A 17,312-nucleotide genomic window follows, 5' to 3' on the forward strand; every position below is an offset into this window, starting at 1 on the left:
AATTTTATTCAATATTAGAATGGCTACTCCAGCTTTTTTCTTGGGGCCATTGGCTTGGAGAATTGTTTGGCCCTCCATATGCATGTGTCACCAATGTGCATGCTCACTACACATATAGGTGTCCACAATATGCAAGAATGCATACATGTACCCCATCACCGCTACCACACATGGAAAGAAAATGTTAAAACTACCTAGGACAGCCAGGCAGTGGTGGTGTATGCCTTTAATTCCAGCACTTGGGAGGCAGAGGCAGGCGAATTTCTGAGTTCAAGGCCAGGCTGGTCTACAGAGTGAGTTCCAGGACAGCCAGGGCTATACAAAGAAACCCTGTCTGAAAAACAAAACAAAACAAAACAACCCCCCCCAAAAACAAAACAAACAAACAAACAAAACAACCAACCAACTAAACAAACAAAAAATACAAAAATAAAACTACCTAGGACTTTTCAGGATGCTTCAGCCAGAGCTGTAGAAGAGGGTTATCACATTTCTACAGCTGCTAACACGTTGGAACAGGAAACGCTGAAGCAATAATGGAATAGTATAAGATGTAAATAATTGTGTCTGGGGATTTCTCCCAGGAAAAATACCATACATACCTTGAAGAATCTTGGCTTCTCTGTCTGCTGTGATGTCTAGATGAAATCATCATTCCAAACTAGGTACACATATTGGCACTGAGGCTCGGGTGCCCCATGTAGGGGAGAAGTTGGTCCCAGTTCTGTGCTTTCATAACATTTTTCTCTCAGCTCTTAAAATTCATATGGAATGTTATAAAATCGTGACAGGGAATATTCTGACCTCATAGTACAGCTATCTGAAGCGCTTCTCTTTCCTGCCTGATGTATAAGGTCCACTTCTGTGTGGCCACCCTGGTAGGCAATGTAGAAACAAGTTTTGAGCAGGTCTTCCTCTTTATACATTTGTTCAGAAGACCAAAGGCCATTTACTCCAGTGGGCTTTCTCTTCACTGCCCCTTCCTGGTGAGCTTCTTGCCCACTACCCTGTGCCTGTTGACATGTGGGGATTTCTCCTTTCATCCTGGTGAGCTCTCGCCCACTACCCTGTGCCTGTTGAGATGTGGGAATTTCTCCTTTCATCCTGGTGAGCTTCTCGCCCACTACCCTGTGCCTGTTGACATGTGGGGACTTCTCCTTTCACATTGCCAGTGTGGAGATCCTCTCTGACTTCCTCTGAGATTGGCTGCCACCGTGTGATCACATAACAACAACAGTGACAGAATGACTTGGAATCACCAGGTTAAAGTGTTCCAGTTTGGCAGAAATGAGTCACTCTGAAATGAGTTGAAATTGTGTCACTAGTGAGCAGTGAAGCCTGACTTTCACAGGAGAACTCAATTTCTCTATGTTTGCTTTTCTCCAACATGAATTTTTAAAATGATTTTTTTTATTTCTATGTTTGTATGTGCACCTGCATGTATATGTGACTGATTGTCTGTAGGTGTTCAACATGTGTGCAGGAGCCTATACAGCCCCAAAGAGACCATCATATCTTTTGGAACTCAAGTTACAGCAGCTGTGAGCTACCTGATCTGTGTACTGGCAACTGAACCTGAGTCTATTTCCAAAAGTAGCAAGTGTTCTTAACTCTTAAGTACAGACCCATCTCTCCAAGTACAACATTGTATTTCCTATAAACAAAATAGGTCTGTTTTGTCTGTTTCTCTATTTTTCCCTCTATTTCCCTTTCTCTACTTAAACCCTTCCCCTTCGTGCTTGCTCAGAAGAATATATGTAAAGCAAATTCTAAATATAGGTTCACTTTGGGTTCTATAACTAACGTGAAAGACTAGGTCTTGACTGTACCTTGTAACATGGTATGTAAGGACACATATTTTTCACAAATGTTCAGCATAAAATGTTATGAGAGAATAGTTCCCAAGCTTAGGTTTGTAAGAGTTACTTATGTTTATTTTCACTGCAGAACTGCATGCTGCTTGGAGGCCGGAAGAATACAGACGTTCCCTTGGAAGGATATTTAGTGACACCAATTCAGAGGATATGCAAGTACCCTCTTCTTTTGAAGGTATTTTAATTATGTACAGTGTTTGTTATTACCTTAATTTTGGCTGATTTCTTTAAAAATCATATCTTTTAAAGAGACCAGAATTATAAAAAGAATAGACCATAATTACTGAAAAAAAAAATAGCTGTTTTGTCATAAATTCCTGTCTTGAATAGGAAACAAACCTTTGGCAGAAAGAGCATTAGAGAATGCTTTTAGTGCTCTGTGGAGCACACATACTTGTTTGAGCTTCATTTAGAATAAATGCATTAGCTTCAGAATAGACCCCACTAAATCATTATGATTGGCTTCCACAGCACTTTAACTATAGAGAATTTTAAATAATTCCAGTGTTGGTCTATTTTTGGTTTCTCCATATTATGGTGACCTGATGCTAATGAAGTTAAGGTTAAAATTACATAATTTTAAAGCTTAGTCTGATGGTTAGGTTTTTGTCAACTTGACACAAGTTCTGGCCATCTGGGAGATGGAAAAATCGATTGAGAAAATACCTCCATCAGTTTGGCTTGTGGACAAGTCTGGAGGACATTTTTTGTTTGTTTGTTTGTTTGTTTGTTTTTTGAGACAGTGTTTCTCTGTATAGCCCTGGCTGTCCTGGACCTCACTCTGTAGACCAGGCTAGCCTCAAACTCAGAAATCTACCTGCCTCTGCCTTCCAAGTGCTGGGATTAAAGGTGTGCACAACCACTGTCCATCTTGGACATTTTTTTGATCAACAATTGATGTGGGAAGGCCCAGCCACTGTGGGTGGTGCCACCCTGGGCAGATGGTTCTGAGTTAGTTATATATATAAAAGCAAGCTAACCAAGCTAGTAAGCAGTGTTCCTCCATTACCTCTGCTTCAGTTCCCCCTTCAAGGTTTCTGCCCTCACTTCCCCTCACAATCTACAATAAGCTAAAACAAACCCTTTCCTCTCCAAGTCTCTTTGAGTCATGGTATCTCTCTTTGCAATGGAAACTCAACTAATACACTTGCCTTTTAAATAATTGTTTTAAATGTATTGTGTAGACCACATGGAACCAGAGATGATAGAACACAGAGTAAAAGAGCTCCAATTACAGACAGTAAACACTACATAGAGACCTCCCCCAAATGGGGGAGTGAAGCAGGAAGCCTAAATGGATACTACACCTGCCATCTGCAGTGTAGTCTCACATTTCTGTTACTGTCTGTCATATAGTGATGGTTTTCTCGATCCACCTTCTAAAATCTGGCTCAGAAATACCCAAATTCTGGGGAGGGCACAGGGTTTTTGAGAAAGGGGTTGCAAAATCCACAAAAACCCATCAAGAGAAGTGATAATCAGGTAGCAATAACTGTGGCAGACGCAATGAGAAATCACTCCTTAAAGAAGATAGCCCAGAGTTATCAAATTTGGGAGGGAGTCGACATTTGAGGATCGGTTTGTGCTGGCAGTTTCTTGGGGTCTCTTGCTGTTTCGGGGGAGCCAGAAGCAGCTGAGGGCTTGACACAAGTCTATTGGAGCCTTATGTCTGGTCCTCTGACTCCAACTGCCTTAGGGGTGGCTAACAGGACAAGATATTGGTTCTACTAAAGGAGGTGGACAAGGATTTTGATTGGAGCCTGATGTCTTTATTAGTATGAAGTTTCCTGGAGAGAAATGGGGAGGTCCTTCATGTCCTTCTCTGAAAAATCCTGTCTCTAGTTCTGACAGATCTATGGAAATTTTGCCAGCTGATGACATTAGTCTCAAGTGACTGTTTTAGGGTCTGGTCAAGGTTATTGGTGAGGAAAGCTTTCCTGTACAGGGATGACACTTGGTAATTAGACTCATTCCTAAATTTGAGCAGGGCTGGGGCAATATATATTACCCATGGGGCTTGGGTTTCCTGAGCCAGCTTCCTTAGGTGTCTTTTAGGAGATGCCTAACCTGCTTTACTTTCCCAGAAGTCTGGGGCTGTAAAGCACAATGTAGATGATACTGAATTTCCACGGCTCTAGTCAGACCTTAAGAAATGAGAAGGCCCATTTTTAAAGCTGTAAGGACTTCCTATGCTCACCCCAGCCCTGAGACAAGATACAGTTTTTTATATTTATTACAGATGCTTAAGGCTTTTGGTTACACTGTTCCCAACTAGCTCATATGACTTACTAACCCATTTTTCTAGTCTAAGTTCTGCCATGAGTCCCGTTAGTCTCTTTCCATCCCAGCTTACTTCTTCCTCCATCTTATTGTTGAAATCTTCTCTGTATCTGATTCATTTCCCAGAGATCTCTGTTCCTTGAAGTCCTATCTTCCTTACCTGCCTCTGCTATAGGCCATCAGCTTTTTATTAAAACCAATCAGAAGGTGAGAGAGGGGGTGATTACAAAATATGACGTATCCATATGAATAACAATACTAAAGTTTGTCTGCACTCAACTCTCTGTTGCACAGAAATTAGCATTTGAATAGTACAAAGACAATCTTTACACAGAGCACAAAAAGATCACTTCAATATATTGTAATTCTGGAAACTTTTTTTTTGTTTGTTTTTGTTTTTTTTGAGACCAGGTTCTCTGTATATCCCTGACTGTCCTGGAACTCACTCTGTAGACCAGGCTGCCTCCTAGTGCTGGGATTAAAATGTTTGCTACCACCACCTACCTGGCTTGGAGAATTTTGAGTATTCCAAATCTAGGAATTATTTCAGAGAATGATACCCTAGCTTATTACTTTAGAGAACAACATCTTCTCTACCTCTGGTTTTCTATTTCATATAGGAAAGCCCCTATCCTCTCTGTAAAGGTATCTACTAAGACTAGGGGATATTTGGAATTTTATTTACCAGGCATGTGAGTTAAGTCTAGTTGCCGGTCTTCCCCATGGTAGGTGCCCTGTCTCTGGTACCTGAATCTGGTGATGCCACTTTGAGGGGTTATGTCGATGAGATAGCTCACATTATACCTGATGGGTCAGTTCTTTTAGGGCTCGTCCCTTGAACATTCTATTTACCAGGATGAGTTTACTTTCTTGTTCCAAATGATACATCTGACAAAGGGCTTTAGAACTTCCATTGTAGGGTAATGATAATCAGTGATTATGTGTTAGGTCCCATCCTTTATGATTTCTGATTTTAAATGCTAAAGCTGGTTTCTCAAGGGATTTGTTGGATCTTCCTTGAGGCAGCAGAGATTCTTCCCAGAGGATGGGAAATTCCTTGGGCTTCCATGCAGCCTCCTTGGCCTCAGAGTCAACCATTCTATTTCACATGCCACTGGGTCTTCTTTCTGATGTCCAGGGCAGAGGATTGCAGTCACTGGCATGATAAAAGGATGGCATTATGGAGTCTAAGAATGTCTTGAGAATACTTTATAGGAGTCTCTGTTGTAGGTAGGAGGTGGCTTCTTTCCTTCCATGTGGTTAAATGGGTATGGGCGATAAGGAGACCAAATTTGAATCTGTATAAATAAATACTGACTCCCCCACCCCCCACCCTTAGGACAGTTCCAGGCCTGAAATGAGAGCTTTAAGCTTGACTAGTTGAGTAGCAGAGTTTGGCTATTGGACCTGATTTGGACACCTTGAAGTCAGTGACTATTGCATATCCTGCATGTCAGCTTATTCTTTCATTCATGAAAGAACTACCCTCTGTATAGAAGACCAGGATGGGCTACTACACAATTAATTGTCTATAGGTATCTCCTAACAGGACTGGAGAGGTTTTCCTTCCTTTTCTGGCAGATAGATGGCTCAGTTCAGGCTTTTACAGGTCTTGAATATAATTTCAGTTCCCTCCAACATGAGGCCTGATACTTAAGTAAAATATTGTGAGTAAGATTTACAGTGGTTCTCAACCTGGGCTTGTGACCTCTTTGTAATTGAAGGTGTCTTTCACAGGGGTCACCTAAAATCATAGGAAAATACAAATATTTATATTATAATTCATAACAATAGTAAAATAACAGTTATAAAGTAACAATGAAAACAGTTTTATGGTTGAGGGGGCCATCACAACACAGGGAACTGTGTTAAAGGATCACAGCATTAGGAAAGTTGAGAAACATTGAGATAGAAGTTTGTCTTCTAATTTCAAATGATCCAGTGTAATCATGCATTACACTGTGAATTGTGAGGGGGGGGGGCCCAAGTATAGTCTTTTGAGATTCAGGAATCAGGAGCCTGGCAGTAGCAACTGCTCACAGACATCCTGATCAACCCATGGCTACCTGATATAATTCCTGAGCTATCTATATGACTTGAGGAATGAACAATGCACTGGATGATTACTGTTCTCTGTCTCTCAGCTATATACCAGAGAAACTTAGACTTACTAGGCAAGCCTAAGGCAGGAGTCTTAGTTAATGCCTTTTTAAGTTTCTGGAAAGCTTGCTATGATTCAGGAATCCATTCAACTCTGTTGAATTATTAAGATTTAGTCTCCTTGGGAGCCTGATTTAGAAGTGTAGCTAGCACTGTGTAATCAGGAATCTAAACTCTGAAATATCCTATAGTTCCCTGAAAGGCTTTCATCTGGGGGTTTAGAACACGAACCTGAAGGAACAGGTTTGATAGAGCAGGAAGGCCGAGACAGTTCAAACTCATTCTGGTTCTAAAGCTCTGGACTCCCTTTGGCAAGACAAGGCCCAAATAGGCAACTTTGGTTTTGTATACCAGAGTGTTTCCCCACCAGAGTCTGTATTTGATAGCTTGGAAATTAAGGAGAGGTCTTTTCTCTGTATATGGAGTTTCTTTGGTCAGCCCATATAGGACATCATCTACATATTGGATCAAAGTAGTCTTCAGATAAGTTCATCCTATTAAGTCTCGGGAAAGAGCTAAGCCAAATAAGGAAGACTATCTCAAAACTGCTGTAAGTAATTTGTCCTGCTCTGCATGTGAGATCTTTGAAAAGGAACTAGAAACTGGTTATTGGATGACTTGAGATATTTAAGAAACTGTCTTTAAGATGTTAAGAATGATATGCAATATTAAGACTGTTTGTGGTGGTGGCAGCATAGACTTTTAATCCCAGATCTCAAGAGGCAAAGATAGTCTGAATTTGAGGCCAGCCTGGTCTATATAGTGAGTTCCAGGACTACCAGGGCTACACAGAGAAACCCTGTCTTAAAGAACAAACAAACAAGATCTAGCCCTTACCCAAGAATATTTTTAGGGGAATCTGGGTAAGGAAAGTATGAGAATTAGGAACAACTGGGTGGGGTGGAGCCACTCTGTAACTGATCATACAGAAACCTTGGACTTACTTATTTGTTAGGACCTTTGTTAGCACCAAGAATGGGGATGTTCTGTGTGCTGGAACATTCAGCCAATCATCCTTATTTCATTAGCCTTTGGATTATGTCCTTCTCTGACTTCAGGCTTCAGGAGACATTGTCTCTGATCTAGAAAATAGGCAGAGTCTTTAAGATACATAACTAGAAAAGTGGCCATCTTAGTCTTCTCTATAGTGTGTACTTCCATCTGTCTACACTGCAGTCTTGACCATTGCTTCCATTGAGACAAGCAGTAGTGTTTTGCCCTGGAGGGATAGACCTTGAGTGTAGACAAAAAGTTTCTTCCTAACAGAGGAGTCAGGCAGGGTATGAGGAACTATTAAAAAGAAATGACAAATGTGGAGTTCTCCTCCTGAACATGCAAACAGTTGAGTGAAATATCACTTAATGAGTTGTCCTAATGCACCCTGAATTATTGTAAACCTTCAGGACCAGGGACCAAGGGAAAGGGACAGTGCTAAGAATCATACCCCTGAGTCAGTCATGAATCTAATCTTATGCTTCTCACAGTCAGAAAATCCTTAAGATTTTTGATCATGATGGGAGCCAGTATGGAACCCCCTTGCCTGCCAGACCTGTCATTGTGGGAAAGATGATGGCATGAAGGTTAATTAGGCTGGAAGGCACTGATGTTGCTAGTGATTTTTCTTACAGATAGGACAGCTTCTGGGAGGTCTCTGAGCGCATTCCCAACAGGAAGTGGCCTTCTTGTGAAGCAAGACCTAGGTTTAGACTTGTTTCAGGGATTGTGGGGACTTTAAAATAGTTGACTCTTGTAGTGATCACAAACTCACCATGATATTCTTTCCCTTCATGGTTCTATCAAGAAAAAACAAAAACAAAAAAGCAAAAAAACCTGAGTTTATGAATTGGACAAATAAAAATCCAAAAGCCTGCTAGTGTTTTGTCTGGGGCTACTACCAGTGTCTGGAGCTTTTTATGAATGTCTGAAGTTGGGTGAGTTAAGAGAGTGGCTTTTAGGATTACTTCTGGTGACTCAGGGTATGTAGAAGCTTCCTTGTCTTCTTGAAGTATATAACAGGGACTAGTAAAGAGTTTAGACAGTAGCCTTCTTAATCACACAGTAAAGAATGTCATCTCCATTCTTCATGTGGTCATTTGGACTACAGAGATGGGCTAGCCTTATCCCCCATAGGAAAGTCCTTGTCCACTTTAGATCCCTGGGCAGTGACAATGTCATTGCTTTTCAAAGGGCTCAATCTAACACTCTCCTCTTTTCCAAAAGGGTTAGCGTTTGTTTTACTAATGTCATTATATCTCTCCAACATAATTCATGTATCTGCTTCAGTTGCTCAGTAGGTTGATCACATTGTTCTGGATCTTCCATATAACTTCCCAGTTCTTCCTTCCTCTGTGTCATTCAGTTCTGCCACGGTAAAGGAGGAGTGGGCAAACAGAACTCTTCTGTCTCTCCTGATTCTTACTTAAGAGAAAAACATCCCTTTTGGGTGTTAGGAGAGTGCATAGATATTTTGTTTCTTTTTGAGGTAAGAATTACATGGATATGAATTGGGGGTTTAGGCTCCCAAAAGATCAGAATTGACCCTTGAGTTTTTTTCCTTACTAGTAGGGTTTTCCTGGGTGAAGGTCTTTTTTCTAATTTCTCTGGCTCTTCACATCATCTTTAAACTCTATGGCTAGCTATAGTCCACTAATGTGGGAGCCATCAGAAACTATTGCAGAGGATCTCCTCGGCTCCTGGTGGGTCAAAATAAACTCCAATTAAATTATCCTCAGACAGGGTCCTTGTGAAATGCTTTATGAGCCATGAAGGTAGTCTCCAAAATAGGCCCCTCAAATCCAGTTCTCAGATTTTAGCTTACCCCACCTCAATATTTCAGGTGTACAATAGTAAGAACAGCTAGTTGGAAGCTAGTCACAACTCTCTGGAAGGGTATCAGTTAGAATCTAGATTATGTAACAGTCCAAAAAGTTTTTAACTGTCCTGTGTATTCTGACCTAGGAGAAGTGAGCAAAGAGCCCAAGAAGAGCCTGTTTGTAGTCAGACTAGGTAAGACCTTCAAAAGATTCCACCCAGTCAGAGACTACATAAGATCCTAATAAGATCCTATGTAGCCAAAGAAGACTAGATAGGATGCCAACAAGATTCTCCATCGTTAGAGAAGACTACATAAGACACTAAGAAGATCTTACCCTGTCAGAGAAGACTATGATTGTCAGGATAGAGGGAAAAATGCAGTGTCATTAGGACTAAAGTTCAGGAAGTCTCTTTGGAGCCAGCTGCCTGTAGCTAATTCTAAGAAATCGTCAGCCTCAGCCTGAGTGTTTGCCAGCTGTGAAGCCTTTAGCCAGAGCTCTCTGAAAGAAGTCTCTTGCTCTTAGAAACAAAGGCATTAGAGCTAAATCTGAAAGTGAACCCTCCTTATCAAAGAAATGGGAAAAACAAAATTACCACTGTGTGCTTTTCATCATACTTTAAATATTACAGTGGTGACCTTCTTGTCCCAGAATGAAGATGGGATGCCATCTAACTCAATGGTCACCCTACGACATGCTTTTGTGGTTTGGTTCAGTTTATCCTGACCTTAATATTTAGGTGCTCATCAGAAGGATTCGCAGGGAATTCTTCCAAAATGTTACTCTCTAGTCTGGGAGACCTCAGACACAGCAAGCACCAAGTTTTGTTAAGAGTGAAGGAGTATACACACAGAAGACTCCCCTGTAAGTGCAGAGGGATTTCAGAAACCAGATCCACAAGGAGGGCTTGAAGTTCTTAATTGTTTTTGGGCTCCTTAAAGAAGAGGCAGCTTAGGGGTATTTGGGTGTGGATGGGTCTGCTAGTTTGCTAGTCTCTCTCTCTCTCTCTCTCTCTCTCTCTCTCTCTCTCTCTCTCTCTCTCTCTGTGTGTGCATGTGTATGTGTATGTCTAGGTATGGATGGGTCTGCTAGTGTGTATTTGTGTGTTTGTGTGTGTGTTTGTTGAGAGACAAGGAGTGGTGCTACAGCAAGCCTTTGTTCTGGATGCAGAGGCCAGAAGTTTACCATCTGGCTGTTTACCTATGGCCTCTTTTCCTAGCTGTCCGCCTGTCAGGGTGCTTATCTGCCTTCAGGATATCTTGCCTTAATTGCTCTCTAGCTTAATTTTTTTGAGCCAAAGTCTCTCACTGAGCCTGAAGCTTATCAACTTGGTTAGGCTGGATGACAGAGAAACTTCAGGGATCTTCCTGCTTCTGTCCCAACCCTCTATATTGGGGTTATAGGTGAAGAACACCACACGTAGCTTTTGATACAGAATCTGGAGATCTGAGCTTAGGTCCTCATGTTTATGCAACAGGCACTTCATGGACTGAGTCACCTCTGAAGCTTGTAAGAACCTTATTTTTAAACATTTTTTTTTTAAAAGACTGATTTCTTATTGCAAAGTAGGTCTAAAGTTGCTTGGTTAAGCTATGGAAAGCCTTATGCTGAAGCAATGGCAAGGGCCTCCAGCTGCAATTTTGGCAGAGCCGTTAATATACAGTATCAATAAAAGCACGGCTCTGCATGTTCTGATGTTCTGAGAGTCCCTACAGATTTCCAGCTAAGGGACTCAGTGGGCGTATGCAGCCACAGGTACCCTTAGCCCTGGTCCCTATTGGAATCCCAGATATTGTAAGTACCAGAAGGGATGTTAAGACTATGTTGTAAACAAGTGGTTGCATTAAATCACTCATTGCTGATTAGGAAGGAATCAAGTGTTTAAATTTAATTCTTATAAAAACAAAACAAAACAAAACAAAACCTAGCATCATAGATACATTCTTGTCTCACATGTAAGAGAGCAGTTAAGAGGCTGTAGGTAGAAGTTAGCTCCTTTCCCTTTCAGGAAGATTATTTTCATACACACAAAAAGAAAAGGATGATTTACTTATGTGTACAGATAAGCTAATGCTGAAAAATTATGCTAATATTTGAGTGTTTTTTTAATTCAGAGCTAAGTATTAAAAGCACAGGGTTGTGGTATAAGTAATTCAGAATCTGAGTGTGAATAACCATTAGAATCATTATTTGATTTGTTTTTTGTTTGTTCTATTTTCATTTGTTTTTATTTCACATGATCTAATTCATGTCTCCACTCTTTGGACTAGGGTTGGCCACCATTCCAGGCCACATCCTGTCCTGAAGGTTGATGTTCTCATTTCCCATACAACAAGCAGCTCCCTCACTTAACTCTGAGTTTGTGCTTTGGGGATGGAAATTTTATTTATATATTTTCTTTTCATTCCAAATATCAAAAGCAGAATAATCTGTAATCTTTTAAGTATATTAAAAAGTCTTCTTAGTTGTTTAGAAGTATAAAGTTAAACATCCTTCACCCACTGTCTAGACTTTTGTGACCACACTGCTTCTTAGTTAGTCATTTGTTTCCTTAGGGCAGTTGTCATCCACATGGCACTAACACAGTTACAAAAACACTGCAGCATAATTTCAGAAAGATTTCTTTTTTTTTTCTTTTATTTCTTAGTATCCAGTAGGAAAGTAGGCAGTTCATAGTTGGCTTATTGTTGAATATTTTGAAATAAACTTTGACCTTGTGTTTGATACGATCTAACATGAAAGGAATACGCATTACATTTTTCTCTAGGTGAAGCTGAAATTTTTACTCTTGATCCCAAAATCTTAAGACAGACTTACAACCTCAGAAGTAAATTCTCTGAATTAAAACCCCTTTAAAGGTGTAAAATGAAGACATCAGCCTATAGCTTCTGAAAAGATGTTAATTCAGTTTTGAAATTGTGGTGCATATTTATTTGAAGATCTGTTAAAGAATCCGAGACAAAGGAAATTAACATATACTGATGTGCTTCTATTTGAACAGAAGTCAGATTATAAAAGCTAGGATGTGATCCAGGTGAGACAGGTGATGATTTGAATCATGAAACCTCCTTCTGTTTCTAAAATACTGGTAAGTTTGAGGAAAAACAATAGTTTCTGCAAAAACTCAGCATTAAAATAATGCTCGCTCATTGATTTGACCTTTTGCTTTTGATCTCTATCTTAGCGGAGGTTGTGATGTCATTTAGCACAGTGGCTGTCCCAGTCTTTGTAGTTTTCATTTCCTGGTCAGTCCTAGTCTGCTGCTGTACTAGTGCACTGGAGATCAAAGGGAGGTTTGTCTTTGTGTATCCACAGGAATTACTGAAGCGGACTCCACGGAAACATAGTGACTACGCAGCAGTGATGGAAGCCCTCCAAGCCATGAAAGCTGTTTGTTCCAACATTAATGAGGCCAAGAGACAGATGGAGAAACTGGAAGTTTTAGAAGAGTGGCAGGCACACATTGAAGGCTGGGAGGTATGTGTACTTTTTCAACTCTTCAGCTTCACATAGCTGTGGAGTCACATGCAGGGCTTCTCCTCAATGCATGGAACCCTCAGTAGTTATCTTCTAGCAGCCCATGGGTTGTAGTTAGCTCAGAAAGTGTCTCCTTAACACATGTATAGGATGGAAGTCATCTTGACCTGAGACATGTGTGATGGAACCAATCAATACCATGTGCCTCCAAGCTTTGGCCCTTCAGATTTTGGGGTACCAGAGTTCCCTTCTTCCTGTCCAGATTTTGGTCAACAAATTTATAATCTGGATTCTTGGGATAATAAAAGATTGTGTGCTGTGATATCATCTTTAGACTCTTATATTAGAGATAGAATGTTGAATTTCATTTTGCTACTCAGTCTGTGTTTTGATTTCATTTCTTTATCTCTCTCTTTTTTTAAAGATTTATTTATTATTATATGTAAGTATACTGTAGCTGTCTTCAGACACACCAGAAGAGGGTATCAGATCTCATTACAGATGGTTGTGGGTCACCTTATGGTTGCTGGGATTTGAACTCCGGACTTTCGGAGGAGCAGTCAGTGCTTTTAACCACTGGGCCATCTCACTAGCCCCTTGATTTCATTTCTAAACTGAAGGAAATCTGTATGATTTGATAGTGTTCATCTAGTCAAAATGAAAAATGTTATGAGTTTTATGAGTCATTAAAGAAAGTTATTTTAGAGATAAGAAAGTAAATAAAGATCTTGTTTGAGAATATGATCAATGTTTCCAGCTATAGTGACTGGTGATGTTGAGTCTTAATTATTTCACAGGAATAAAATCCAGCACTTCTGCTATAAAAATAAGCTAAAATTCATATTTGAAATGACTGTAACTTAATATGATCTTTGGGCTAGCAGATTTTTTTTCATGTGATAAAAAATTAAGATAATAAAAATACAAATGTAGAAACAGGAATGAAATTGTATAGCCAAGTACTACTCAGGCCAATGCACAAATTACTTTTATCTTTGGGGATTTGTCATTAAATAACTCTTTTCTTGGTTATCATTAGACATAAAATTATATTCAGACAGATATACAAAGAAATCAACAGCACTGACCTGAGACAAGTCTCCTATTTGGCCAGCCCCTGGGATGAATCATTGAAAGTGCTAACTGGGGTTTGATTTAGCTTCCTCTGTGCCTATAGTCTTCCATTTGGAATGCCCAGGGTGATACTTCCTGCAGCAAGAATCCTGCCTCTTTCAATCAGAGAAAATGGTTGTGTATTTTACATTTGTTTCATGATGATAATTCCTTTCCTGCGGAGCAGTTGTCCTGCTGGGATGAGAGAAATAGAACCAAGTTTGCTTTTGTGACTTTGTTGTCAGTCAAATACTGGAAAAAAAACCAAACTCTTTTAAAATTGTAGGATTTGCCAGTATAATCTGCCAGCCCTTTTACTACCAGAAGATCTTCAGAGACTCTTTTCAGTACTGTGGTATCTGTTGTAATTCCCTTCTGGCTTAAAAAGATAGGTCTACTACAGAGAAGAGGGTTTGTTTAAACACTCTTGCTTTCTTGTACAACCATGGATTGCATCATTTTACAAGTGGAGCGCAGCAGAAGATGTATCCATTAGGCCAGTTGCTATAATTTGGGTCTTGAATGTCCCCCAATACCCATGTGTTGAAGGCTAGGCTCCCAGTCTTTGGTACTGTTAGGAGATGGTAGTACTTTTAGGAGGTAAGGCCTAGTAGAAATGTTAGGTGATTGGAAAGTGTGCCATTGAAGGGGATATCTAGATGTTGGGACCTTCCTGTCTCTCTCTTTCATTTTCTTTCCTCCATGAGTATCTTAGAGTTTCCATTGCTGTGAAGAGACACCATGACCAAAGCAACTCTTATGAAGGAAACATTTAATTGGGGCTGGCTTACAGTTTCAGAGGTTCAGTCCATTATCATCATGGCAAGAAGCATGGCATCATCCAGGCATACATGATGCTAGAGAAGCTGAGAGTTCTACATCTTGAGCCTAAGGCAACCGGGAAGACACTAACTCCCTTCTACTGGTAGCTAGGAGAAGGGTCTCTTCGGCACTGAGTAGAGCTTGATCACTAGGAGGCCTCAAAGCTTACCTATACAGTGACATATTTCCTCTTACAAGGACACCCCTCCTCCAATAATGCCACATCTCCTAACAATGTCACTTCCCATGGGCCAAGCATACTCCACCACAATGAGGTAAAAAAAAAAACCCTGTCTCTGCACATACTTCTACTATGACATACTATCTCATCACAGACCAAAGCAATGGGGCCAAGTGACCAAGGACTGAGATGCTGGAAGATGTGAGACAAAACCCAAATGTTTTCTTTTTATCCACTGATTTATTTTAGGTATTCTTTATAGTTACAGAAAGCTGGCATGCTAGCCCTGATTTTACAATATTCAGAGTGGAGCCTTGAAGCTGAGGGAGTCAGTGGAGCTTTAGCAGTTCAGTTGAGTATGTAGGAATCCAGCAAGGGCTCAACTATGTCACACAGGGCAGTTGATAGTGCTAATTCCCTCTGTTCTTGAGAAGATTTAGAAGAATAAATGAGATAAGGCCATAGAATTGAGGCATGAAGCTTAGAGTAGGGTTGAGCCAGCTACTAGATAACTCATGACTAGTTCTTGCTCTGTACCCCAGCCCTCTATAGTGATGAGGGGAAGTACTAATACTTTTGAAGGGGTTAGTAGATAGAACTCTTTTAAGAGAACTCTTTAGAAGCACAATTTGTACAGGGTTAACTCTACCCTGAAAGAGAACAGGAATGGGTTAAAGAGGTAGTTTGGATTGTTAACAGGGTTATTGATATGTGTGGATAAATCTTCTGCCATCAGGGAAGTCCAAGTTTTGATGTAGATGGTACAATGATATTCACAGAAAGCAGAGTCCTCTGAAGTGTTTTTGTAGTTAGGAACTCGGGGGTGAGTGCTAAGAATGAGCTCCATGTGGATTTCCTGCAGCTCTCTCATGATCACCTCAGGGATATAAGCATTCCTTCATCAGTTACTAAGATACCTTTGAATAGCACTAAAGTCTTTTAAGTGATGGATATGCACTAATTCTAACTGTGGTGGAAATTCTTCTCATTCAATTATCCAGGGTCTTATCGGTCTCTTTAATCAAAGAAAGTTTTTTTTCTGTTTGTTTGTTTTTGAAGACAGGGTTTCTCACTCTATCCCTCCCTATCCTGGAACTCACTCTGTAGACCAGGATCTCTGCCTCTTATATCCAAGTGTTAGGAGTAAAGGCCTGCATGCTGCCATCACCCTGCAAACGAATTTATTTTTTACAATGAATTCTCACAAATAATTTGCCCGCCTGGAACTTTGTACTACTAAGTGGTCATTTACACTTGTTTGTGGACACTGCATAAATAATTGCAATTTATTGTTCCTACATGATTTGAAATAGTGGGGGAAAACATAGCTTTTAAGGAGACTTGATGTTTAGTCTAAGCTTCCATGACTGCCCTCTCCACACTGCCCCTGTCAAGGGATATACATCAGAGTTCACTTGTAGATAGTGTAGATGTTTTCAAGGATTCAGTGAAATGAGTGAGTATACTTTGAATATCATGAAAGTTCGGCATACGTGAAGCAATATTTTGAAGCTTTCTTTCCTCAGTAGGAGTTTAAGAATTTCCTATTTGAATAATCTATGAAGTTAGCTATCTCTATTCTATGATGGGCTATCTCTATTCAAAACTTTTCTTAATGCTATGACAAAATACTGGGGAAAGCAGCTTCAGGAAATAAGGGCATCCTGGCATGGAAGGCATGGAAGGGGAAGCTAAGGGAACTAGTCACACTGTATCCTCAGTTATAAAGCAGAGAGACATGGGTGTGCTGGCATGCTCGGCTGTCTTCTTCTTCTTTCCCCTTTCATGTAGTTCAAGGCTCCAGTCCACAGTCTGCTGCTCCCTCAGTCAGGGTGTGTCCTTCATACTCAGTTAAACCTCCAGAAATACCTTTACAGCCATGCTAGACATTTGATTTCAAATCCAGTCAAGTCAACAGTGCAGATTAAACCAGTTACTTAAGATATATGAGTCCAAGCCATTGTGCTGGCTAAGTTGATGTCAACTTGACACAAGCTATAGTTATCTAAGAGGAAGGAGCTTCAATTGAGAAAATAGTTGTAAAGGGCATTTTCTTAGTTAATGTTGATGGGGGAGGATCCAGACTCTTGTTGGTGGGGCCATCTCTGGTCTGGTTGTCTTAGGTCCTTCGAGAAAGCAGGCTCAGCAAGCTAGGTGAAGCAAGCCAATAGGAAGCACCCCTCTCCTCTCTGGCCTTGGCATCAGCTCCTATCTTCAGGCTCCTGTCCTGTTTGAGTTCCTGCTCTGACTTCCTTTAATGATCAACTACCATATTGAAGTGTATGCTGAATAAACCCTTTCTTTCCCAACTTTCTTTGGACCATGGTGTTTTATCACAGCAATAGTAACTCTAATTATGACAGCTATGGACTTTTCAAATAAAAGTTAACTTTACAATATCTCTAGGATATGAACCTCTGGGGGTTAACCACACCTCAATGGTGATTATGAGTCTGAACATTTTGCTGAAGTTATGATTCTCTTTCTGTTGACTTACATGTTAGGATAATTAACTCACCCAATTTTTCAAAACAATAAGCTGATGAAGTTTAGGTTTGCAAATTTGCAACTAAGGAAAAAAAAAGCTGATTC

The 17,312-nt window shown here is 40.3% G+C and overlaps 1 protein-coding gene across 2 annotated transcripts in view; it reads left to right on the plus strand.

The window, feature by feature from the left end:
* The window catches only part of Prex2 (phosphatidylinositol-3,4,5-trisphosphate dependent Rac exchange factor 2), a 300,091-nt gene that overhangs the window by 82,113 nt on the left and 200,666 nt on the right, over positions 1-17,312 (plus strand). For both annotated transcript variants that reach the window (XM_031366853.1, XM_031366854.1), the window contains 2 exons: positions 1,948-2,049; positions 12,443-12,604. In XM_031366853.1, coding sequence (XP_031222713.1) covers positions 1,948-2,049; positions 12,443-12,604 — 264 coding nt within the window. The remainder of the gene's footprint in view (positions 1-1,947; positions 2,050-12,442; positions 12,605-17,312) is intronic.

This window comes from Mastomys coucha, unplaced genomic scaffold (genome assembly GCF_008632895.1).
Source record: "Mastomys coucha isolate ucsf_1 unplaced genomic scaffold, UCSF_Mcou_1 pScaffold14, whole genome shotgun sequence".
NCBI lineage: Eukaryota > Metazoa > Chordata > Mammalia > Rodentia > Muridae > Mastomys > Mastomys coucha.